A 24,042-nucleotide genomic window follows, 5' to 3' on the forward strand; every position below is an offset into this window, starting at 1 on the left:
CCAGGACTGGAAAATACAGAGCGGAGGCTAGCTGGCCAAGGTGCGAAAGTCAGTTCAGAGACTGGACAGCTCTGTGGTCGCCTTCTAAATACTCCGAAGGCAAGTGAGAGTGTGGCATGTCCCCTAAAAGACCTGAGGTGACAGAAGAAAAGGTTCTCCACACACGTCTCTCGCTGCCCTGCACTGACGGCCCTTTTTCGAGGGCAAGACGCCTGCTTTGTTGAGGCAGAAGGGTTTTCCAGCAGCTCTAACAGCTTAGGAAGAATTCAGCCCTTCACTTTCTCCAGAAGACCCGTCCTCATGCCGAGCCTCCCAGACCTCCATCGCCGCCACTGGCGCGCGAGGACACAAGGGCACAGGAAAACAGAAGGCAGGCCTCATCTCCTGATTCATTCCACTGCTGGTCCTTGTTCCAGGTCCCTAAACTGGCTCCTCTCCTTTCTCCTAGCTTGGCCAGATGAGAACGTTGGTGGTCCCTGCAAACGGACTTAAATCAGTCTCCTGCCCCAGCGCTCTCGGGTTGAGCTGGAAGGGATGGGAGGCTGGGCTGCTGCTGAGGAGGTCAGAAGTGCTTCTGGTCCCCACCCTGACCCCCTTCCAGTCTGGCAAGCCTCAGTGGATGGGGTTTGCTGCCGGCAGAGGGCGTGGGGAGTGGAAGCGCCATGTGGCTCTTTAACTTTCCCTCTCCCTGGCCAAGCTAAATTCTGAAGAACCACATACAGTGGGGGTTTGTGTTTTCTCTCTTCCATCCCCAGTCCGGGTGGCGGCAGAGCTCAAAGAGTAGTCTGTTCTGGGGAAAAGACGGCGTCTGCCTCTCTCCCAATCCAGCCCCGATCAAATCCCAAGCAGCCGGTTCTTAGATAACACAGCCGAGAAACCTGAAACCAGCAGCTCCGACTCCCACTGGTGGTGCCCAGCATCCCCGTCGTCGGGAACCTGAGACGGGCCATCGAGATGCCGCAGTGATTGAGTGCTAAGTGGCACGGCTGGGGTGCTCACACCAGGGTTCACAGCCTGGCCCTGTGAACTTAAACAAAGGAGGTTTTCAGAAAGTCTGTCTGGGGCTCGAGCACTTGAGCTGTTTTGCGGCACTCTGCACATGTCCTGCCTTGAGGATCATTGTTCTTCCCCAGCAAAGCCATAAGGTAGGTTAATACAGCCGTGCTGGCCACTTGCCTGGGCTACCCGCAGTGTCCCCAGCGGATGAGTGGATTCAGCCATATTCGAGGCATGGGCAGGACCATCCATGCTTCCATTTCTGCTTCATCGGATCGCTTCTTGGCCTCTTGGCTAAGATCAGGTGTAGCGTCTGCCTCATTAGAGGAAGGCATCCTCACGTGAACGGGCTTCAGCAGAGGCAGACCTCCTGCGGAACCGGAGTCAGAACCACGTGCATTATTAGAGTATTATGACCTCTGGGCTGGGTGCTGCCAAAGGACCACAGATTATGGAATGTACAGCAGATGAGGTCGCCGACCCCACCGTTAGGGGCGGGAGAAGTGAAGTCAGAGCAGGAGATGCACGCGGAATTTATTTCTCCACCAATGGAAGGGTAGAGGCGGGAAAGCCAGCTTCACTCAGAGGCCAGGAGACCTACAGCTTGTTTGGCAAATGCTGAGAACACCCTCAGGGCTGCAGAGGGCAGCGCCAGAGAGCCGGGGTGTGTGCTCCTGGGGACCAAGCCCGTGGGGTGTGTCCTTGGGAGAAAAGAAGGAAGCACGAAGAGGTCACTTGGAGTCCTGAGTGCCGTGGACCGTGGGCCTGGGGCCGTGGTGAACCACGCAGCTTGGAGACTGTGAACATGTTGTCAGGGCTGTGGGCTGTGCTCCGGGCCCTGAGCTGTGCTGCCATAGCAGGCATAGCAGGTGGCAGAGAGCGCCTTCCCAGGGAAGGCGCAGTAGACTCCGCGGAGTTCTGCGTCAAAGAGATGGTGCGTGGAGCTTCAGGGAGCGCTGACTTAGTCCCTGTTTCTACACCAACACCTGAACGACCAAGTCTGCCGTACACCCTTTCTCCTTGTAGGCTTCCCAGCCACGAAGCAAACCTGAGTGGAGGGAAATAATGGGTTTTACTTAGTTGAAAACCGATTTTTCAGCGTGGATAATTGTTGACTTGCTAGAGGATCCTCTTCCCCGGGGGCAGGACGCTGGGGGAGCCTGGCGTCATTTGGAGGCAAGCACCCTGCAGGCTGGGGAGGGAAGCCAGGCTCTGCCATGGATGCCAGACAAGCTTCAGAGCACATCCTTCTGGTCTGGGTCACACATCACGCTTGAGGACTGGGAGGGAGATGGACTCATAAGCTCTCAGCATGTGAATTGCCTGGGATCTTCCCAGCCAGTGCGCTTTGTTCCGACCCTTCAGCACAGCGTCTTAGCCCTCTTCCTCTGGTTCCTTTAAGTCTCCGAGACGTAGTCTTGCACACATTCCTCTATCAGGATGGTAAATATCCATCTTCCCCTAGTCTAGCAGGCAGAGTGATTCAGGACCACAGATGCAGGAGCTGAGGGGTGGGGCTTGGCCAGGGTCCATACAGTCCTTTCTGTTGGCCACACAGAAGGGCTCAGCTGCGTTGGAAATCAGGAGAAGTCGCCAATAAGCAGCACTCAGTGAGGGTTTCCACCTTCTCCTGGGATTGTTCTCCACAGGAGCAAGCTCTGCAGGACGGTTTCTGAAAGATGGACTCGTGGAAGGAAGGGACAGGAAAAAGTAAAGTGTGGTCTGGCAGCCCTGACGAGGGTGGGGAGGAGAGGGTGAGAAGGACGATCATGTGGCCAGTGAGTTATGGATGTGCTGAGAGTGAGCTCATGGTTTCCAGGGTGAATGTATTTCTCCAGGGGAACTTCCAGGGTAGCAACACATGCAAAGGGGAAACAGAAGTGCTGGGTGTGAAGGTAGAACGCCTGAGTTTGAGTCCCACCTGAGACCTACATCACCTTGAGTGTTATTTCTCGTCTCTGAGCCGGTTTCCTGTCTGCAGAATGGAATCCGAGAAACCTGCAGCTCTGGGTACGAGTGACTTACAGGAGTCGACCGTGGCCCCTGGGGATAGAGCCTTAGCACCGCTCTTCTCTCCATTAGGAATTCTCTCAGAGGAACTCACAGCTCTGTGTCTCAGTCCAAGGCACTGGCTTTAGTGATGGCCCAGGGATCCAGAGGACTGATTTATCATCGGAATTTCCAACGAAGTTATCTCCACGAAAGGCATTTGAATAGCAGGGAAGCTCCTGAAGTAAATAAAAGAGAAGGGGAGAGTGAGGGTCTGCACGGGCGTCAAGGAGTGCGGACGGCCAGGCGGGAGGAGGAGGCCTCGGGTCCGTGGAAGAGGGCCGGAGGCTGAAGAGCTGAGACTAGTCCCGAGTCCGTCACTCACAGGGTGCAGGTCACCTTCAAGAAACTGAGGCTTGCTTGTGAAGTCTGTCTGTAAAAGAGAGGAGAACGCCTCCCCTGCTGTTCCCACATGATGGCGAGAAATCAAACACACGTCGTAGACGTACACTCCTCTGGACGCTCAAAGGCGCTGCGTCACCAAGTAGACGTCAGGTCTTCGGAAACGGGAGGGGAGCGGGGGCCGTGGGAGCTGGTCTGCTCTGACGTCCCTGCAGTCTAGAATAAGAACCGCTCTGGGTACAAGAGTTCTGCTGACAGAGCTCCTGGTCACTGGCCACCCTTCCCTTCCACAAATCAGGATTTTCTGCTTCCTGTGCGACCCTCGGCCCGTTTGAAAAAGCTTAGGCTGACTTCTCTCACAAGGCCTGTCACTTGGGAGAACAACCTCTGTGCTTTGACTTGATCCTGACGTTCTCGCCAGACCGAAGGCCGGAGCCTGTCCCATCAGCATTACAGGTGGCATGCTGGGGCTTCTTTCTCCCTTTCGGGGCAGTTTGTGCGATATGACCCATTCCGGCCAGGTGCCGGGGCTGAGGTGGGAGAGTGGAGGATGCAGAAAAGCGTCAGAAGAACCGGTGGGCATCCAGTTACCTCGACAGGACGATGAGCAGACACTGGCAGCAACAGTGTGCCAGCGAAACCGGTCTCCGGAATCCCTCTGGACCTGAGGGAGGATGACAGCCAGCTCATTGATTGAGAGGGGAATTTGGGTCTCCAAGTCCAGATCCTCCCCTGCTGTGACGTCAGCAGAAGTGGAGAAGGGATCTGGAGCAAAGAGTCCGGAATGAGGGTCTGGGTGTGAGGCAGCCACACCAGGAGAGAGCACAGAAGAGGGGCTTCCTGGCCTTGCCCCTCCCCACGCCTGCACCCGCTCACCAAAGCAGAGAACGTAACAATCTGCTCAAGGTGAGGGACAGAGTAGCACTGAGAAGAGGTGGGGGCAGAATTGAGAGGTGCAGAGTGATGTCTTTCCTTTTCTAAATTTCTTTGGAATTCACTATTTGGACCAGAAACTCAGCCTTTGAAGTGTCAGCTTTCTTTTTTTACTGGACTATCTTTTTTCCTCAACTAAACAGCACCCTCCTGGTTTTCTCTCTCTCCCAGTTCCCACGTAATAAACATTCAAGGGTCTGGTTGAGTGGAGCGGTTTGCATACTTCTGAGCAGGGCCAGTCTTGAGCAAAGAATCCTGGGGCTGCCACCTATTGCCATGACAAAGTCCTGAAAGCTGACTCAGCTCAACATCCAGCATGGTTGCCCCCAGTGAGAGCCAGAGATGCCACGGACAGGGACCCTGGTCACCTCCCGCCCGCCTGGCCAAGCTTGTACATTCTGGCCATTCCTGTCTCAGTCTTTGGTAAGAGGAGCACACATCTGTGGCTTCACAGAGACATTTCCCTGGGGCTGTCATAGAGAATTGTCCTTTTGCTAAAGAACCACACGGAGAGCCCTAGGGGATGTTTGCTCTACTTCTGCCACCACCCTCAAGCAGTCCTGAGTGCTCTGGACCTTGTGCTGCGTCCTGAGGGTGTCCTGGGGTGGAGTGGGGTGGGGACCATCAGCTGTAAGACAGCGCCAAGGAGGATGGGGTTGCTCCAAGACTGGGCTGGTCCAGGAAAGCTTCATAGTCCTGAAATGGACCTTGAAGGAGGGGTCAGACCTGTCCAGCTGAAAAGGACAATGTGCTGGAGGCAGCGAATTAAACTCATTTTAGCTTTCACATTGTCACATAAAGTTGGAAGAAGTTTTAGAAGGCCTTGAATTCCAGATTTGCAGTGTGAACTTTAATCAGTAAGCACTGGGGAGACAGTAAACGGTTTTGAGCAGGGGTGTGGATGTGTTAACAGCTTTAAAGATGATCTGGTGGTAGGGGAAAGGGTGGTAGGGGAGGGTGTGGGTGGGGGCCTGGAGTAAGGGGCCGGTTAGAACAAGGTACAGTGGCCCAGGAGAGACTATCTGACAGTCAGACATCCAGCTACAGCGGTCACAGAGAGAAGGGAAACGCGGCGCTCAATTATGTGAACTCCTGTCTTTGAACATTATTTGCATGTTGTTTATTTGGTTTTAAAAAGTGCGGGAATGCTTTTGACCCTCCCCTTTCTCCATAGTCCCAGGAGAAAAAATGGAAAAATAAAAAACTGTACTACTACGTGATGTAGGCCCTTAGGCAGCCCACCGCGCCCCCCCCACGCCCTTAATTATCTCATTTAAACCAGACAGTAATGTTTTACCCGCCTGAAGGCCCAGAACTGGAATTCAGAATATCTTGATGAACGTTTTACCTCTAGGAGTGAGTTCCTTCCCCTTGCCCTTCTCCTTTTTTGGGGTAATTCTTCCTCAGAACCCTCCAACATCTGCTCTCACAACAGCTGTGGGGATAAACTACTCGGGGTTCACTTCAGCGGCCGGAGAACTCTCCCAGGGCCTCTCGGACATGTGGTTATGGCTAGGAAGTTAGGGTCCTGAAATCCGACTGGGAAGCGGAGACTGGCTGAATTAAGTGGCCATGGCTTCCCAGCTCGTCTGAGGCAGGGGTAGGGTCGCTGCAGGCCACGAAAGGCCCCAGGCCAAAGCCTCTCCAGCACGACCCCCGCCCCGCGCCCGCGCCCGCGCCCGCGTCCACCCAGCTTCGACCTCACTTCTGCGTGGGGAGCAACACTGCCAAGTCCTGGGCGGCGGCCCGGCCTCCCTCAGGCACAGAGTCCGGATCAGAACTCGCCCCTCCTGCCCCCCACGCACCCCGAGTCGGCGGAGGCGCGGGTGACCTTTCGCGGTTCTCTCCCCATCCCAGGGCTGCCCGGGGGCGGGGCCCACCTGTGCCCGGGGGCGGGGCCGGGCCGGGGGCGGGGCAGGCGGGCGGAGGCGCGGGGAGGGGGCGGGCGCACCTGGGGAGCCTCCTCGTGGGCAGACGCGAGAGCGGGCGGCGAGGCGGCCGGCGGCGAGCCTGCACCGGCCGTGGGCGCGAGAGGCGCGGGGCCTCGGGAGGCGCCGGGCTGCGCCGAGAGCCCGGGGCCTGCGCGGGGCATGAGCCGGCGCCCCGCGGCGGAGCGGCCGGGGGAGGCGGCCGGGGCGCGGCGCTGAGGGCCGGGCGGGGCGCGGGGCCGGGCCGGGGGCGCAGCGCCATGGGGGGCCCCCGGGCTGCGCGGCTCCTGCTGCTCCAGCGCCCGCTCAAGCTGCTGCGGAGGCGCTTCCGGCTGCTGCTGCTGCTCGCCCTGGTGTCCCTGGGGCTCTGGACTCTCTATCTGGAGCTGGCGGCGTCGGCCCAGGTCGGCGGGAACCCCCTGAACCGGAGTAAGTAGCGCCCGGGCCGCGGCTGCCGCGTCGGGGGACCGCCCCCCAGCGGAGACCCGCGCTTCGCCTCGCGTGGGCTCCAGGTGCCGGGCGCCCGCGCCCGAGGGACGGCGAGGGAGCCGCGGAGCCGAGCGCCGGCGTGGGGCTGGGGGCACGCCGGCCGGGACCTGGGCACCCCGGCCGCGCTGGGCTCGCAGACCCGCTGGAAGGGAAGCGCGGTCCGCGCGGGCTGGGGTCCGTGTCCGAGGTGCCCTTGGCCGCCTCCACCCGGGCCGCGCGCTCCGGGCCGCGCTGCCCGAACTGCTCCCCGCCTTCCCCGCGGCTCGCTCCTGCTCCCTGGCTGCGTTTTCTGGGGTCCTTCATTTTAACAGCACCTCCGGGGGCCACTCGCCTCCCCCTCTTCCACACGCCACTCCCCTCCTCGCCCCTTCCTCTTCCTGCGAGTCTCCCTCCTCCTCCCTGAGCGGTCCCCTCTCCTGGCCCTGGTCACCCCCACCCCGCCCCACCAGGTTGTCTGCCGCCCCCCTCAGGAAGCCGGCGGAATGGGCTGAACCCCAGACCCTCTCAGAGGGCAGAGGGCAGCTCCGTGGGCCAGGAGTGGGGAGGTTCCTACTTGTCTTTTCGACTGAGCCAGAGCCGCTTGATTTTTCTGTGCCTCAGTTTCCTCCTGGGAGAACTGGAGGGGGTGGCCTCTTTCTTCGCTCCGGCAGGCATGGCTGCCTGAGGTGATTTTCAGTCTCCTACTGACGGAGTCAAGGAGAACTCCCGAAGTGTCAGGGACTGTGTAGACAGTCACTGTAATATTTGGGGGGTGGGGGAAGCTCCCAGAACTACCAGGTGCCCTTCCCAAGCCTGGGAGGTGGGGCTTTATAATTACAGCACGTTGTCTGGTGTAATAAACCTTCCCCGTTCAGGACGCTGAAGGAGTGCCTGACAGGACTCTGGTGCGAAGATGCTCTAAGTTCTTGTGTCAGCTGCCCTGCCAGGGCTGGGTGTGGCGCTCTGCCTCCTCTTGTGGCCAAAGACAGGGAGTTACTCGGGTCAGTAACAGCTGGTTCAGGGAAGAGAGTTATTTATGGCGGAACCGCTCACGCTGTGGCAGTTGAAATCATTTTGGCTGTGCGTCAGGAGACGGGGGTTCCATTCCTGGGTCTGCTGCTAACTGGCCCGGGAGTCCAGGGGGAAATGACGGCTTCTCAGGTGGAAGGAGGAGGTTGGACTAAATGATCTCCGAGGTTCCCTTCAACGTGGGCAGGGAGACTGGTGGTCTCCCCTGCCCGAGCATCTCCGGGGTCGGAGAGCTCGGCACGCCGAGAGAGAGGCTCTGCCCAGTCAGCCCACAGCTCTGAGGAGGAGGGCTCTGCCTTCTGAGGGCCAGTCTGCTTTCCCACAGCTGGTCCTGCTGTCCCCGGTCTTGTTTGTCCTCTGAAAGCGCGTGAACCTACTCTGCCATACCACGGCCACTCAGAGTGCCAAGCGGGCGAGCCCTGATGGACGTGGTGGGCGGGAGGCCCTGGGGGGTCTCCCTTCTCTCCCCGCTGGGACACCCGCCATCTTGTTCATGGGTAGCCAGTGGACCCTCTGCACAGATTAAAAACAGACGAAAGCAGCTGCTTTGTGAGCCTGAAATGAGTGGCTCCCCTTCCTCCTTCCCGCCCCAGCACGTACTTTTCCTTTCCTTTCCCTCCGAGCATTTTCCCCTCAGAGCCCGGAACCAGCTTGCCGCAGTCATAACCCCGCACCCTGGCTCCCGGCCTCTGGCTCCTGTTGGTGTCTCGTCCTTAGCCGTCAGTTCTTGGGTCTGTTTGTTTTCTCTTCTAGATGAATCTTAATTCTCTGACTGGGTTTCATTATTCTTTGTTTCCTTTTCCAAACTGACCCTTCTCCAGAAGAATGTTCCCAGCTTCTCATTCCAGAATTGAATTTCTGTTTCCCTGAGCCTCGTTTGTAACGGGGGTCCAAGCCTGGGCACTGATGGAGCACGGGTACCCTGTTCTCAGCCTCCTAGAGCCCTGAAGCCCACCTGCTGTCAGGCGGCCCCTCGTGCTGGGCTGTCGTGTCGTGTTCCACTCTTGATTTCCTTTCACGGTGAGATTTAGACAGTGGCTGTGGTTTCTGGATCCTCGTCTCCCATCCTTCTTTGATTTTAAGAAGCGTAGACATCACCCGTCAGAGTCCTCTCTTGTCTTATAGTCTTCCTCCCAGCTCTTTTTCAGGATGGGGAGCAGGGGAGCCAGACTAGAGCTGGGGAGGGGCTTGCTAGCGTTCCCTCCTCTACTCCCTGGAGACTGCAGCAGCTGGAGCCCCCTCTTGGCCCCGCTTCCCAGCGAGCCACCCTGCCTCTCTCTCTCTAGCCGTCCCTGCCAACCCATTCCACCGCCAGCCTTCCTGTCACCCGTAAGGCCAGCCTCTGCCATCAAGAACCGTTCATTTGCTGTCCCTGTGTGACTGGTGCACTCATCTGGCGCTGGGACAAGTGTATGGAGGGAGGGCAGTTACAAACTCCAGGGTGGCGAAGCAATGACAGGGGAGCGTACCTCCTCCCTCCGTGGAATAACCCAGTAGTTTGATACCGGGGATGTGCAATTTGGGTTCCACATGTAGAAAAAGATACAACTGCAGTTGGAGTAACTTCAGAGAGAAGCCACCAGAATCGTTAACGGATAGAAAAATGGGTCCCTTGGACAAAAAAATGAGAGCTGTTCACTCATTCATTTAAACAAATATTTGCTCAGCACATACCTCGAGCAGGGTGTTGCGCTGGGTCACTTGGAATGAGGACTCTGTTACGGTTTCTCTCTAGGAGGGGTGTTCAGGTGCATATATGAAAATCATCACAAAATGAAACAACCATTAAGTGTTTTTCATTTTTTCCCCCATTTTTTAAAAAAATTGAAGTATGGTTGATTTACAAGGTTGTGTTCGTTTCAGGTGTGCAGCAAAGTGATTCAGGTGTTTGTATGTATATTTTTTCATATACTTTTTCATTATAGGTTATTACAAGATAACGAATATAGTTCCCTGTGCTGTATAGTAGGTCCTTGTTGTTTATCTATTATATACGTAGTGTGTGTCTGTTAATCCCAAACTCCTGATTTATCCTTCCATCACTTTTCCCCTTTGGGTAACCATAAGTTTGTTTTTTATGTATCATTTTTTTAGATTCCACATATGAGTGACACCATATGGTATTTGTCTCTCTGTCTGACTTACTTCACTTAGTATGATCATCTCTAGGTCCATCCATATTGCTGCAGATGGCATTATTTCATTCTTTTTTACAGTTGAATAGCATTCCATTGTGTGTGTGTGTCTGTGTGTGTGTGTACACACACACACAGACACACACACCCCACATCTTCTTCATCCAGTCATCTGTCGATGGACACTTAGGTTGCTTCCATGTCTTGGCTACTGTATATAGTGCTGCTGTGAACATTGGGGTGCATGTATCTTTTTGAACTAGAGTTTTCTCCACAACCATTAAGTTTTATATATGTAGAACTTACACGCTGCTGTGACACTTCTGGAAAGGGGACATGGCTCTTTCAACTAATATTTCATGGAAGTGGTGACATTTCAGGAGTTCTTGGGGAGTTGGTGAGACTTTAATGGCACAGAAAGAGAAGGCTATTCCAGGCAGAGAGAGCAGAGCCCCAAAGACCCAGAGTCAAGGGAGAGTTCGTGTTTGGGAATGTTGAGCCTCTGGATTTGGTGAAGCAGAGAGTGTGAAGGAGAATGTGGGATGGGGCTGTATTAGGCAAGACTTTGGATCACAGCCCTAAAGAGGGACATTTATTCAGTAGGTAAGAGAAAGCAGGTGAAGGTTTTAGAAAAGGGTAGTGTCCTAGAAGCCAGGGTAATAGTAAGACTGGTTAACAAGGCTGTTCTGTGGTGTGGATGTGGGTGCTGGGGTGGAGGTCGAAGATTCCTTTAGCTGCTGGGTCCTGGAGCTCTCCTGGGGACAGATCAGGGCTCTAGTGGGATGTTCAAAGGGCCTGGGGCAGTCCCTGTGTACCAAAGCCTTCATTTAATCATTCCAACATTTAGATAACTGACTTGTGTGGACTGGCTAAAAGCAGCCCTGGGGAACAGACTACGATCAGAAGTTAAAGACTCTATTCTGGCCGGTTTTAACAAGCTCTACCCATGTGTCCAGATTGGATTAGCTACGACCTGCCTGAGGGCAGAGGTCTGGACTAAAATGGTTTCTAGGTTCTTTGCTCTGTAATTGACCAATTTGCTGGGACCAACTTGGTGCTGGAGCGGAGGCAGCATATCTGGCCCAGGGCCTGGGCTGCGGGGCAGGTGCTCTAGCCTCTTTCTGGATCTTGCAGGCCTGGGTCTGGAATGTCCCCATGCAAGTGCCCAGCCTGCCTGCTGAACTCCAGTGTGTTCTCAAGCTCCGGGATGAGGTGGCCTTCGACTCCTGAAACCTGTAACACGTCTCTCTCTGGTTGGCCCTTGTGAGTGGGTGGAGGAGGCACACCTGCAGATGTCAGGTGGCCCCGCGGCTCCCAGGGTCACCACAGCCATTCTGACCTGGAAAGGATGCAAACCCTCCGGTAACAGGTAGCCCAGGGCAGAACAGTAATCTGAGACTCCGGCGGGAGAGAGAGGGAGAAACAGATGAGGCGGATGTGTGGGCAGAGGGGATGGGGTGGCTTAGAGCCGAAACCCGGGGCAGAGGCCAGGGAGGGAGGCACAGCTGCTCCGTGTGCTCCTGGTGGCTGGGTCCCCAGCGTGTGCGCCCTGGCCACGCTGCCCCACTTTCCCACCGAATCTCTGGCTCCTTTTCCTGTGTCCTCCTTGCCTCTCTTTATGCTGCTGTTCTGGTCGCCTGGCTGCTGCTGCGTGTAACTTCGAATCAGTGTTCAATGCACGGCACACACGAGGCACTTGAATACCTTCTGGTTTCAGATGGTAAGCTCTGAATTTCCAAACACCTGACATTTTCCACTGGCAGATGCGTTGTTTATCAGTGACGGGTCCAAGAATAGAACCTAGGAATTCTTGTTCCATGTTCCATGATACATGTAAACAACAGTAGCCTTTAAGCACAAAGGCAAAGGGTAAGAATTAAGCCATCTGTGTTTTTTAACGAAAAGTGTGTTGCCCCCGGACCAGCGTTGTCTGCAACTGGGCCAAAGTGTATGAGGACAGGACCCCTCACCCAGCCCTGGCCTCTCCCTCCCTGGTCTGTGCGCCTCCCTGACGCGGCTGGCAGAGCCACAGCCATCCCGCCGCCACCCCGGAATCCCGGAATCCCGGAACCCCGGAACCCTGGAACCCCGGGGCTGTGGTCTGGGCCCAGGCCCCAGGCTCCTGCTGGGCCTGGGAGCTGTTCAGACACCCACACGGTCCTAACTGCTCTGCGGCGCGAGGTCTTTGGAGCAGCCCCTTCCATGCTGGTTTTCGGAGCAGCCGGCCGTGCCCTGTGGTAGTTTTCCAGGCCTCGGAGCCGGTCTCGCCCTCCGGTGCTGGGCTTTATGGAGCGGAGCGGCCGCCACCAGGGCCGAGCTTGCTCTGGGAGGGGGCCTGGAGGCTGCTCCGAGCCACGCTCACTGTCTGCTTGGCCGCTGAGCTCCGCCGGACCCCAGACCTGCCCTTTCCATTTCCTAGAGCACGTTTCCTTCTGTCTGAGGATGAGGAGGTCTCAGCGAGGCCGGCCACACGGTCCCAGCTTTCAGACAGTCCTCCTCTGACCTTGTGATCCACAGTGAACGGATTTCTGTGTTTTCCAGAATAGATGGCGCTCCTGGAAGGCGCGAGGCTAATTCGGAAAGGGTTATAAAGGGCGCCGGGCTGAGTAAGTTATGCATTGTGAGCAAAGCATGATGGACAGATCTTTAAACTCTTACAGACTCAGGTTCCAACAAGTGCTGCTTTCACGGTAGACGTGTCCGTGAGCTAAGCAGAAATGAATATTCTTTTTATCTCTGTGCTATTTTAATATGTAACTTTTTTTTATACTGAATTGTTTTTTGCCGGGGGAGGTAATTAGGTTTCTATTTACTTATTTTTAATGGAAATACTGGGGATAGAACCCAGGACCTTGTGCATGCTAGACACGCACTCTGCCACAGAGCTGTACCCTCCCTGCTATTTTTTATGCTAAATTTTAAAATTTCTGAACTATGGACCAGCCTTTTTTTATTTTAGAAAATAAGCATGCAAATTGTCCTTGTGGGCTTTTTTTTTTTTAAGTTTTCATGGAAGTATGTTACAGGCACAGGAAGGTGCAGGTGCAGATGTCCAGCCTGGTGAATCCCCGCAAACTGAGCAGACCCTTGCACCCAGCAGCCCAGTGAAGGAACACACTACTGGCACTTTCAGTCACTACCATCCGCATAGACTAATTTAGTCTATGTTTATACTTTGTGTAGATGGAATCACACAGTATGTGATTTATTTTAAAAACAGTATTTCTTTGTGATTATAAAAATAACACATGTTCATTATACCAGGTAATGGCGGTGTCTCTGGACCACACCCACCCCCGTAAAACTCCCTTTCTGTGCTTTAGACACCCCAGCACAGCTGACTCAGTAACTTAAGGAGTGGCCTAGGAAGACCAGGGCCCCAGGGGCCATGAGATGCAGTCCTGCGAAAGTCTCCAAGGGAGGACTAGGGACCACTGCCTATTCTGTGTACGAGAGCACTCCAGAAATGCTTCTTCTGGCCTTTATTTTTTTCCCCCACTTTTAGAGAGACAACTGGCATATTAGTTGAAAGTGTACAATAGAATGATTTGATACACGTATGTATTACAGAATGATCACCACAGTAAGTCTAGTTAACTAGTTAAGTCTAGTTAACTAAGCTAGGTGTAATTGCATCTTTTCTCCTTGTGATGAGAACTTTCTTCTGCCCTGACGTTAGAACTGGTTGTGCTTCTCCCGAGCAGTCTGTCCGTTTTAATTTTTATCGGCCACGTGAATTGTATAACCACTCTGCTTTCTCCCTTTGTGTTGGTTCCTAGAAAGCTTTAGAATTCAGTTTTTGATTCATTGGGGGAAAAGTGTAAAAGATTTTATGATCTGCATTTTGGTTTCAGTTTTTTGCCTGTATCTTTTTCGTTTTTACCCACGACTACTTCTAATTTATGTCATTTTATGTTCTGCGGTGCTTGCAAGCCACTTTGATTTTTTTCTGGATCAGGTCAAGGCACAGAGAAATCACTAAAAGTTCTGTGGTGGGTTCACAAGTATGAAGAAGAAATTAACAGTCACCTGTAACCTCACTGCTCTGACCTGTAGATTACCGAAAAGAAAAAAAAGTGTGTTAGCTGTGATAACCAGGTGGATCCTGGAATACGTTAAACAGGAATTCTAAAAAGCTGAAAAATAATTTTCCTGATTTCTTTTAGTATATTGAGGTATTGAAACATTGAATGACATTCCAAAATAAATTCTCACCTCCTTGTGTATGAAAGCAATATCAAAAACTTGGAATTTACTGACAGACGCTGGGGTCTGAGGCACTGTCATTGAAAACAAGGACATAACTATAAGGGAGATGTAATGACGCATGGGACCCCCGACAGTACTAATTAACTGAGAGGGCTGGCCAGGGAGGCCAGGAACCTCAGGTTTGTCCTTTGGGCTCCTCACCCTCCCAGGCCAGTGCAGGGACCATAAGTGTGAAGAGCTGTGGCTTCCAGGAGCATAAAGTCACGAACATCAGAGGTCCAGCCCTTTCACTGATAGGTGAGAAAGCAGGGAATCCCAGGGCACAGGTGCTGCCTGCCTCCCGCCCACTTTTCTTCCAGGCTGCATTCCTGTGGTGCCAGGCAGGGGCTGTGCCTGTACCCTGCTCCTTGGCTGGTGGAATTGTGCTTCACGGCACCAGGACCTGAGAAGAGGGCCCACAGATGGGAAAAGGAGAAAGAAGGGCGGGGGTGGGAGCAGAGAAATGACAGTCCAGACAGACCAAGGATTTTCGCAGATAGACCTCGGAGATCCCGTGAGCTCAGTTCCAACCACTGCCATACAGTGAACATTGCAATAAAGTGAGGCAGACTGATGTTACATAACAGTTACGTTTACACTACACTGCAGTCTAGTAAGTGTGCAGTAGTCTGGTGTCTAAAACAACGTACAGACCTTAATTAAAAATACTTTATTGGTAGAAAATGCTCACAGTCATCTGAGTCTTCGGTGAATCACAGTATTTTTGTAATAGTAATGTCAAAGATCACTGACCGCAGATCACCATAACAAACAGAATAATAATGAAAAGGTTTGAAATATTGCAAGAATTACCAAAATGTGGCAGAGACCCCAAGCGATCAAATGCTGTTGGAAAAATGGTGCCTGTGGACCTGCTCCACGCAGGGTTGCCACAAATCTTCCATTTGTAAAAAATGCAATATCTGTGCAGAAAAGTGAGGTCTGCGTGTATAAATGCCCAGGAAACTGAGTGATGTGCAGTTTTCAGTCTTGACTTCTTTTTGCCAATCTTGAATGGCTGCAGAGGTGATTCATTTTAAAACTTAAGTAAAATGTTTAGTGAGTATTTACTTTTTTTGTGGGGGACTGAGTGAGATGAAAAGCATCGATGGTTCCTGGAAAAAATTATGGAATTTGGAGGCAGGGTGGTGTTCAAATCCAAGCCTTGTGACTCCGCAGTTCCAGGACCTTGTGTAAGGTGTGTGTTCCTTTTCAAGGCTCAGATGCTTCGTCGGGGGACTGGGGTTCTGTGACCTCCCCGTGGAGCTCTTCTTCTGATTAGGTAAGATTTAGTGAGCCTCGCACATGTTAGGTGCCCAATTAGATTGAACATAAGCCTAGCACATGTTAGGAGCTCAGAGAATGTCGGCCCCCGTCTCTTCCCCTGCAGAGTTTATGATCTGGTAGGAATGAGAGACTCCTCCTAGTGTGTGGACACATTCCTCAGCTGGCCCTTTTGCCTTCAGCTTCTCAGCCCGTGACACAGCTGTGCCCAGGCCCTCAGCCATCTGTGTCCACACCTGCCACCGAACGCACATTCTTCAGCCACTCTTTTTTCCATGATGTTCAGCACTGCCTCCGTCTTTCCATGTGTACCCGGGGAGAGATCCGCGTCGATGGGGGGGTAAGTTGGAAGTTAAGGGTTTTGCTGAGAGCGAGAGCTGTCTGGGGGACGTGCCTGGCACCAAAGCTCAGCAGTTGGGGAGCGTCACCCGCCGCCCCGAGTACACTCGGGAGGACTTCCGGGACTGGCCGGCAGGAGCACTGGGCCGTATCTCTGTTTAAATCCTAGCTTTGAAGCTGACTTACCGCGGGTGCTCAGGCAAGCCTTTCTTCCTTTGAGGGCTTCAGTTCCGTAATCTCTGGACTGGGGTGTTCCTTTCAGGGGCAGGTTTGGAACCTCTCCTGGGTCAGTCTTTGGCTTTCTCTCTGGTCTTTCAGGACTCCGTTGCCTGATGAGAGGTGGCAGTTCGCTAGGGCCTCTGGCTCCTTGGCCTCCAAGGTCACCCTTGACAACATGGTCCCCATGCAAGCAGTTGCTTCAGAGATTAAAGGCCTCCCTGCTGAGATCTTCTTACAAATCCTCTGATCCCCTCCTTTCCACCCTTCCTGCCAAGCAGGGTTCAAATGGACGTGTGTGGGCAAGTGGACATGCACGCCCTCCCCTCACCCACCAGCTCGTCCCCAGACCGCTCACCGCCACCTCTGCGTCGGAGATGGGCAGCGGGAATGAGGGTGCTGAGGGTTCCTCGTGAACCCAGGACAGAGTCTTAAGATATATTCTCGTCTCTCTCTTTCTCTCTCTTTTTTTTTAACAGAGGTACTGGGGATTGAACCCAGGGCCCTGTGCATGCTAGGCACGCACTCTACCGCCGAGCTGTGTCCTTCCCCTGTTCTCTGTGTTTAATACTCCAGAATTTGTTTTACCTAATCTCTTATCTGAAGTGGTTGGTTGCCCCAGACTGAGAGGGGAGTGCACCAGAGCTCACATCTTCATGCTCTGGCCGCTGGAGATTGCCCTGATTTATGGAGAGCTTAGCTATGTAAGTAAGAAGTTTGTCCCATTTTATGCAGCATTTCTTAGCATTTTGCTGTATTTCTCAAAAGGAAGTCCTTTGGCCTGAATCTTTAAGACCTCTTCCAGCTCTGTTGGGGTTTTCGTTGCTGTTGGAGTTTGAGCGAGTCTGATAAAGGTGGCTGTTTCCACCTGGGGAGTCTGGCACAGACTGAGTCAAAGTGTGGGCAGCGCTGATCCTGAGGGCAGAGGCTCCCACGGGATGGAGGAGACGAGTCTGGAAAGGTGGTTGTGACCTGGTGGCACAGTCCTGAGCGCCAGGTCACTGGGTTTCGACTCGAGAGTGACGTAGATTTCTGAAAGCAGGGACTGGATATGGTGGTGGCGGTGTTTCTTATTCTCACCCACTGCTTCTTGCTTTAGTTCTTCAGACAGTTATGGAACACATTTCATGTCCTAGGAGCAGTGAGTATTGGGAGATGAAGCTCCCAGAAGTTTGCAGGACATCTTGGTGACCGAGGCCACTCAGGTGGCCACTGTGGTGACGTGGGGTATGGGCGATGACCTGTGGCTGAGGACGGTGATGGGAAGGCTGCGACTTGTCAAAGAAACACGTGACAGTTTGGCAGTACTGTTGACGCAGAAGGTGGTAGGAGATATGAGAGTTCTGGGTTGCACACATGGTTCTCTGGCTACACTCTGCTGTGATCTTTTTTTTCTTTTTTCTTTTTGGGTGGGGGAGGTAATCAGGTTTGTTATTTATTTTAATGGAGGTACTGGGGGTTGAACCCAGGACTTCGTGCGCGCTCAGCATGCACTCAGCCACTGACCTACACCCTCCTCCTGTGATCATTTTAACTTAAGGCTGCCGTGCACACACAGCATCTCAAACAGTGGTCTCAGGAGAAGTAAGTGCCTCCATTTCTTCTTACACTCTGCTCTCTGGGGCCTGGACGCTGTGCTAGTCTTGCAGAAGAACACGCACAAAGGGACGGGGAACAGACGCTCGTTTACCAAATGTGCCAGGCAGCGCTGTAGATGTTAGGGACGTGGGAGGGAACCAGGCATTTAAAGGCTGTGCTGTCCTGGAGCTGATGTTTCTAGAGGAAAAGACAGATAATAAACACACAGACAAAGAGAGAAGAGTTTCAGGTGGCGACGAGTTCTTGGAAGAGAATGAAACAGGTGAGGACAGAGTTTCTGGATGGAGGTGGGAGAAGAGAAGCCCGGAGAGTGGGAGGCTCCCGGGGGCAAGTGTCACAAGCACCCCAGGAATCCGGAAGACGGGAGCCGGCAGAGGGGGAAAGCGCAGACCTGGTCAGTGCTCACCTTCATCGTCCTGCCACCTGCCCTTGTCCTGGGACAGCGTCCTCTGTCCCTGCTCCCCGCTCCCCGGTGGGCATGGAGGCAGCCTCCGACTCTGGGTTCCTGCTGGGGGAATGTGGGCGAGGGGCGCTGGCGGGGGCTCTTTCTGGGCCTGGGGTTTCTCCTCTTCGCCAACTTGGATTCCAAACCAGGGTCAGGAGGGGAGGATGTCCTATCAACAGCCCCCCACCCCCACCCCTGCTGGAATGAACCTCTGCTCCCTTCCCCCGCTCCACCTTTTGTCCTCGGCTAGCATGCTTATCGGGGCTGTCTTGCCTCAGAGTTATTTCTGTCTGTCTGTCGTCCCCCATGAGACTGAATTTCTCGGGCACCAGACCTGGGCGCCTTCCCTTGGTCTCCCTGGCAGATGCGCTTAACCCTTTGTGGCTTGTACACACTTGTAAAAGCCGATGAAGAAACTGAGGACCCTCTCCCCAGAAATTTGGCTGCCCCCTCATAGTTTGTGTGCTATTTGGCGGGGTACACAGGCCCCTGACACCTCTCTGGGGATCCCTGGTCGGGAACTCTGGCTGAGTGCTTTGCCCGATATCTGGACGTGGTAGGTTGTCAGCGTTTGGCTGACTTGGGGACAGTTAACCGGGTTCCGCCTGATTAAATCCTTTTCTTTAGATGCAGGGACAGAAGTCAGTGGGGAGAAAGAGAGCCAAGAAGCAGTCCCATTGCTGGGAGATGCAGAGAGCGTGTGTAAGGTCTGGGGGTCCGCATCCCGAGAGTGTGGCCTCTGGCCCTGAAGCACCAGAGTTGGGGTCCCCTCTCCCTCGGGCGGGCCCTCTCTCGGACTCCGCAGGGCTGCTTCGCAGGTCTTCCTTCTGCCTGCCGCGCCCACCGCTGCCCGCCCTTTCAGTCCATCTTCCCCCGAAGCCTCCCTCTGTTTCTTCACCCTTTTTGGAGCTGCTGTCGAGCTTCAGTTGTCTGAAACTCCCAGCTGACGTTTCCTTCTGTTCCCACTCCGTCTGGGTTGGCTTTGGGCCCTCCAGTGAGGTTGCTGGAGAAGCTGGGGATGGCTCCGAAGAGCCTGCTCACGGCACTGGCTTCCCCCTCCGCACGAGCACCGGCGCTCGGAGGAGCAGGTGGTTAACTGAGAATTCAGCCGACACGGCCTTGGTCGTGCCCACGCTTCCCCCGTGTGGACACCACCACCGTTTCTGCCTCGACCTCTGAGGTGGCCGTGGTGTCCTGCCCACCATCTGCCAGTGTCTGTGCGCCTCCTTTTCTCCCTTCCTTCCTGGCGTCTGACTGAGAGCAGGTCTCTGAAGTCAGACTGCCTGAGTTTGGGTCCCGGCTCCTATACTTAGTAAACTGTGCCTCTGTGAGCAGATTACTGAACCTCGGTGCGCCCCAGGTCCTCATCTGTAAAATGGGAATGTTAGCAGTAGTGTCACTCCCCTCGTCGGGTTTGGTTGTGACAGTTAAGTGAAATAACACATGGACAGCAGCAAGAACCGCTCCTGACACATAATGTTGAATAAACATTAGCTGTGATTATTTATTACCACTTTGTCAGCTTTGAAAGCTCCTTTGACTCTCTTTTGATTAATTTTGGGATGTTTTCTTTTACATATCACAAAGAACCTCAGGACAGGGATTTTTAAATTCTGAGATGGAAAATGCCTGCACCTCTGTTTCCGGGTCGGTGACAGGCATCTCCAGTAGAAGAGGAAATTCTTTCTCCGAGCCCCAGCACAGTCTCCCAGTCTTTCTCAACGCAGCTCGCCAGGCTGTCACTACAGATTGATTGGAGTTGCCTCTTAAAGCGTAGTGTTTGCCCAGCCTTCTGATTTTACCAGTAAAGAATTTGAGGCTGAGAGTGTTTTAAGCAAGCCGCCCGGGAGCGGGGCTGGGGCCGGAACTCCTGGTCCCTGGGCGTGCTCTCACTGTGCCTTTGTGTTTGCTGAGAAGCTTCCTTTTAATGTGTGAGTTTTGTGAAGTGTTTTCTCCTGGTGTGCGCCAAGTGTGTAGAGGACTGGTGCTCAGATCTGTTTATCTTTTCTTGCCAGTGAACTAGGTGAAGTTGTTGCCGCTTAGCTGGGAGTGGACCATGTGCCCAGCTCAGCTGCTGCTGGAGGTGATCTGTGGGTTTTCCAAAATCCTCCGGCGATACGCTGCGCTGGTGCTGGTATCTGAGGGTCACCTGTAAGGAAGCCCTTGTGGATGTTGAATCCTTATATTGCAAAGGGCAGTCAAGACGTGACATTCCTCATCCGGCAGGTCCCTTCGCACCCCCCACCCTGCACCCTCCGCCCTCAGAACAGAGCCCATTCTGCTAAAGCAAGTGGAATTATGATTTCCTCTCACCTCCTTGAGTTGAGGAGGGCTGGGAATGGGAATAGATGAAGCTGATTTTAAATCAGAAGAATCCTGGATCACGTGAATCATGAAACCCTTTGGCAGAAAAATACAAACAAAATTTGAAAACATGTCATCTTCTCCTTTATCCTCATCTCTGAGGAAAGGTACAAGCTGTCGAGGGCGGGCATTTTCATAACCCCAGCCCTTGGGTTATGGAAGACCATCACTGGCAATTCTTTGTGAGGGGGTGAGAGACGAAATGGATGACAAACTGAAGAAAAGTTGCAGGTAGGTAGCAACAAGTGGGTTCGGAACATGTTTGGGGAAGAGCTCAGAGAGGAGGTGAAAAAATAATAATATTCAAGCTTGATTTAGCGGGGCAAATAAGAATTCAACTTTGCTCCAATGCATGAAAATTGGAGAAATATTTGCATAGGAACATTCTACAATGTTGAAGCTTTACTTGTATTCCTTAGGAAAAGCCACCCGACTGTTATGGGGGGAGCGTTTACAGAAGCAAGAGCTATTCAGTTGGAAGCTGATGTTTACCACTTTGAGGAAAAGAAATGGGCATAAATGGCCTAAGGTGCTCGTTGATACAAAAAGTGGGGGAGTCAATTTCTGGGAAATGAAAATGCACTGTAATATTTTTAGGAAAACAATTATGAAATATTTTTAGCACCCGTAGAGTAGTTTTCTGTTAGTTAAGCAAGATAAACATATATTATATATAACTTGGTTTGCTCGAAATGATTATGCTTGGTATATTTAGATGTTAGAAGGCCTGAGAGGCAGGGAAAAACCCCAAAGCTGTTTCTTCTAAAACCAAGGAGGGAAGAAAATCCTCCAGGGGTGGTTTTTCTATACTCTGCTCCTTCAGATCTCTGAGAAGGTTTGGAAAGCTCCAGGATGGTGAACCCTTTCCCCAGCTGGCAGGGCCTCCAGGAGCCAGTCATGTGAGGGAGGGAGTGGATGGTCAGACGGAAAAATGGTCCCTGTTCCACAGGGGACCCCCCCACCCCGCCGGAGCTCGGAGCAGCCTGGGCGGCAGGTGCACTTTAGGGTCAGAGGCGCTCCTTCTCCCGGAGGAGGGTCTGTCCTTTCCTCCTGCTTGGGAAGGTGTCCTCTGCTGTGGCCGGCAGGGGCGGGGCCGGGGGGGCTGGATCCTGGAGTACACGGGGAAGACAGCCTGTATGGCCTGCTGCTCCTGTATTAGAGGAGAGAGGAAGGCAAGAGGTGCCTGGCACAGACAAACCCATGCAGCCCACCGATGAGGTGGGAGGCCCGCTGAAGAGTTCTGATGCTCAGGACAGGTGAGAGATGTGGGTGGTCCAGGAGCCCAGAGGCCGCGGTGTGTGGTCCAGACTGTCACCGGGCAATGCAACCCCTGCTCAGGGCCTTTGGTTTCATGGCTGTGCTTTGATGGTGCCACTGTCCTGTCCTGCCCAGAGCCCTCCCCTCGACCAGCTGATGCTGCCTGGACTGCCAGAGCTGGGGTGGGGGAGCGAGACGTGGAGCCTAGTCACCCCAGAAGGGGATACATCTGGGGGCAGGGGGCTTTGGGCCGCCTAGAACCAGCCAGCGAGGGAGACAGAATGAACAGTGAGGGAGATACAGGGAGGGGTCTGCCTGCTATGGGGTCTTGACAAGCAGAAGGGGAGCAGCGTGTCAGGTGCAGATGAGAGGTTCCGAAGGTGAGACCTGGCACGTCCGGCAGAGGAGCAGGAGGTCACTGGTGGCTTGCATGATCTGTTGTGCGATGGACTGAGACCTGTCTTAGCGGAAGGAGAGGGGAGGCCGTGTCACAGAACCAGGCCTAGAGGAGAACTCGGGTGGCCTTTCCTTTTAAGCACTTCCTCAGGGGTGAGAACCCTGGGCTGGAGTTGGGGACCTGAGTTCTGGTCTTGGTTCTGGTAAGAACTGGCTCTGAGACTGAGCAAGTCAGTCCTGCGCTCTGGACCTGACTTTCCTCCTCTGCAAGTGGAGACATCTCGGCTCCTTGGGGCGTGGGCTTCCCTCTGGCTCTGACATTATTCCCAAAGAGAGCGGTATTTGCACCAGCGCTGGGGTTCTGTCTCTCATTGTCCGCTTCCCCCTCACCTGGGACTGGGAGGATGGGTTCCACAGGCAGGGGCAGGGAGGGAGGGTGAGGTCGGATGAGCCCTGGGCCGTGGTCCTTGGGGAGATGGGCTCGGAGGGGCTGAGCGGCCTTGGGGTCCCTTCTGCAGGCCTGGTGACCATGCTCCTCTTTCTGGAGCCCTCCGACTCGCCACTGTACTTCTGACAAGTCCCCACCTTGGAGCCTCACGCCCAGCCCCTCCCTGCCTGTGGGCAGCCCTCACATAAATACCTCAGTGTGCTCAGCCCAGGGGAGGAGAGACTTCTGCCCGGCGTTGGCCACGGGGTTGGCCGCCTATTTTGGCAGCTCTGGCCACTGGCTTCCTGACCAGACCATCAGAAGCGGAGGGATCTGGAGGTGGGGGTCAGTGAGTCACGGGCTTGGGCTCTGCCTCCAGAGCTGCCCCTCCAGGGGGAGGCTGCCCCTCCGAAAGCATTCCCTCCCAGGGCCCCTGACTTGGGGAGCATCCCCGTGGCTTCTGTGCGATGGGAGTGATGTTCCTGACCCCACGAGGCTGTGGTGGCGGACTGAGAACCTGGCACGTCTGAAGTTCTCAGGAGAAGTTTGTGTTCCTTTCCGCGCTGTGCCTGGAGCGCAGGACAGGGTGTCCCCATGGGACACAGACGCAAAGCAGGACGCAGGCTCCACACACACGAGCTCCTGCTTCTGTCCCCGTTCCCAGCCCCAGGCTGACCCGCATGGGTGCTGCCTCCTCTACCCCGTTGCCCTGAGGCACACAGGCGCCCAGTCATTACCTCACCGCAGGGCTGTCTGCCAGAGTGCGCGGTGGAACTGCCTGGGTGGAGAGCTGGAGGCTAATTTTAGACCTGGAGACTCCCTGCCAACAGCTGTGGCTGGCCCGGCAGCTGGGCTGGGCCGCCTGCGGGGAGCCCCGGCCCCGGCCCTGCAGGTCTGCTCTCAGGACACATTCCTGCCTCTGTCCCAGCTGCAGGGAGGACCTGGGACAGGGGTCCCTCTGCACAGGGGTGGGGCCTCGAAGCCGCCACTTCCTCCAAGCCTTCCTTTCTCCTCCTGCTTCAGGATGTTTCAGTCTTGCATCTCTCTAGGTGGCCCTATATGTCAGAAACTACTGATATGGCACCTGGATAGTGGGCCAGTGGGCCTTTGAACGGAGCGGCAGGGAGGAGAGAGAATCCCCACACTGTCCTGGGTCCAAGTCCAGCTCCCACTCGCCACCAAGCTTATAGTCGAATATAGTGCTTCTCCAACCTTTTTCCTGTTGGCGCACATAGAAAATAACAAGAGAAGATATTTGCATCACTTATGGGGGTAAAGAGTTAAGTGTATTTGTGGTTGGATGCAGCCAGCCCTAGGTTTCTGCTGCCCCAGGAACTCAAGGGGTCGGTACTTGGCACCTGTGTTACCGTGTGAAGCCCACTCGTGGGCCAGGGCATGCTGGTTGGCAGCTGCGATCTGGCTCCCCAGCCGAGTCCCCCAGGGAAACCTCCTGGGTTAACCGTAGATGTGCTGGAAGGGGACCCATCGAGTGTGTCCCTCCTTTTACAATTGAGGAAACTGAGGACCAGAGAAACTGGCCCAAGAGTTAACAGTTCTAGTCCTGCTGGGACAGTCACTCCTTCATTT

General features: G+C 54.2%; 1 protein-coding gene across 2 annotated transcripts in view; it reads left to right on the forward strand.

Annotated features, from left to right (window-relative positions):
• The first annotated feature begins 6,286 nt into the window (after positions 1–6,286).
• B4GALNT3 (beta-1,4-N-acetyl-galactosaminyltransferase 3) overlaps positions 6,287–24,042 on the forward strand; it is a 79,192-nt gene continuing 61,436 nt past the window's right edge. For both annotated transcript variants that reach the window (XM_072954849.1, XM_072954850.1), the window contains exon 1: positions 6,287–6,677. In XM_072954849.1, coding sequence (XP_072810950.1) covers positions 6,509–6,677 — 169 coding nt within the window. In that variant the 5' untranslated portion in view covers positions 6,287–6,508. The remainder of the gene's footprint in view (positions 6,678–24,042) is intronic.

The sequence above is a fragment of the Vicugna pacos genome, chromosome 34 (assembly GCF_048564905.1).
Source record: "Vicugna pacos chromosome 34, VicPac4, whole genome shotgun sequence".
NCBI lineage: Eukaryota > Metazoa > Chordata > Mammalia > Artiodactyla > Camelidae > Vicugna > Vicugna pacos.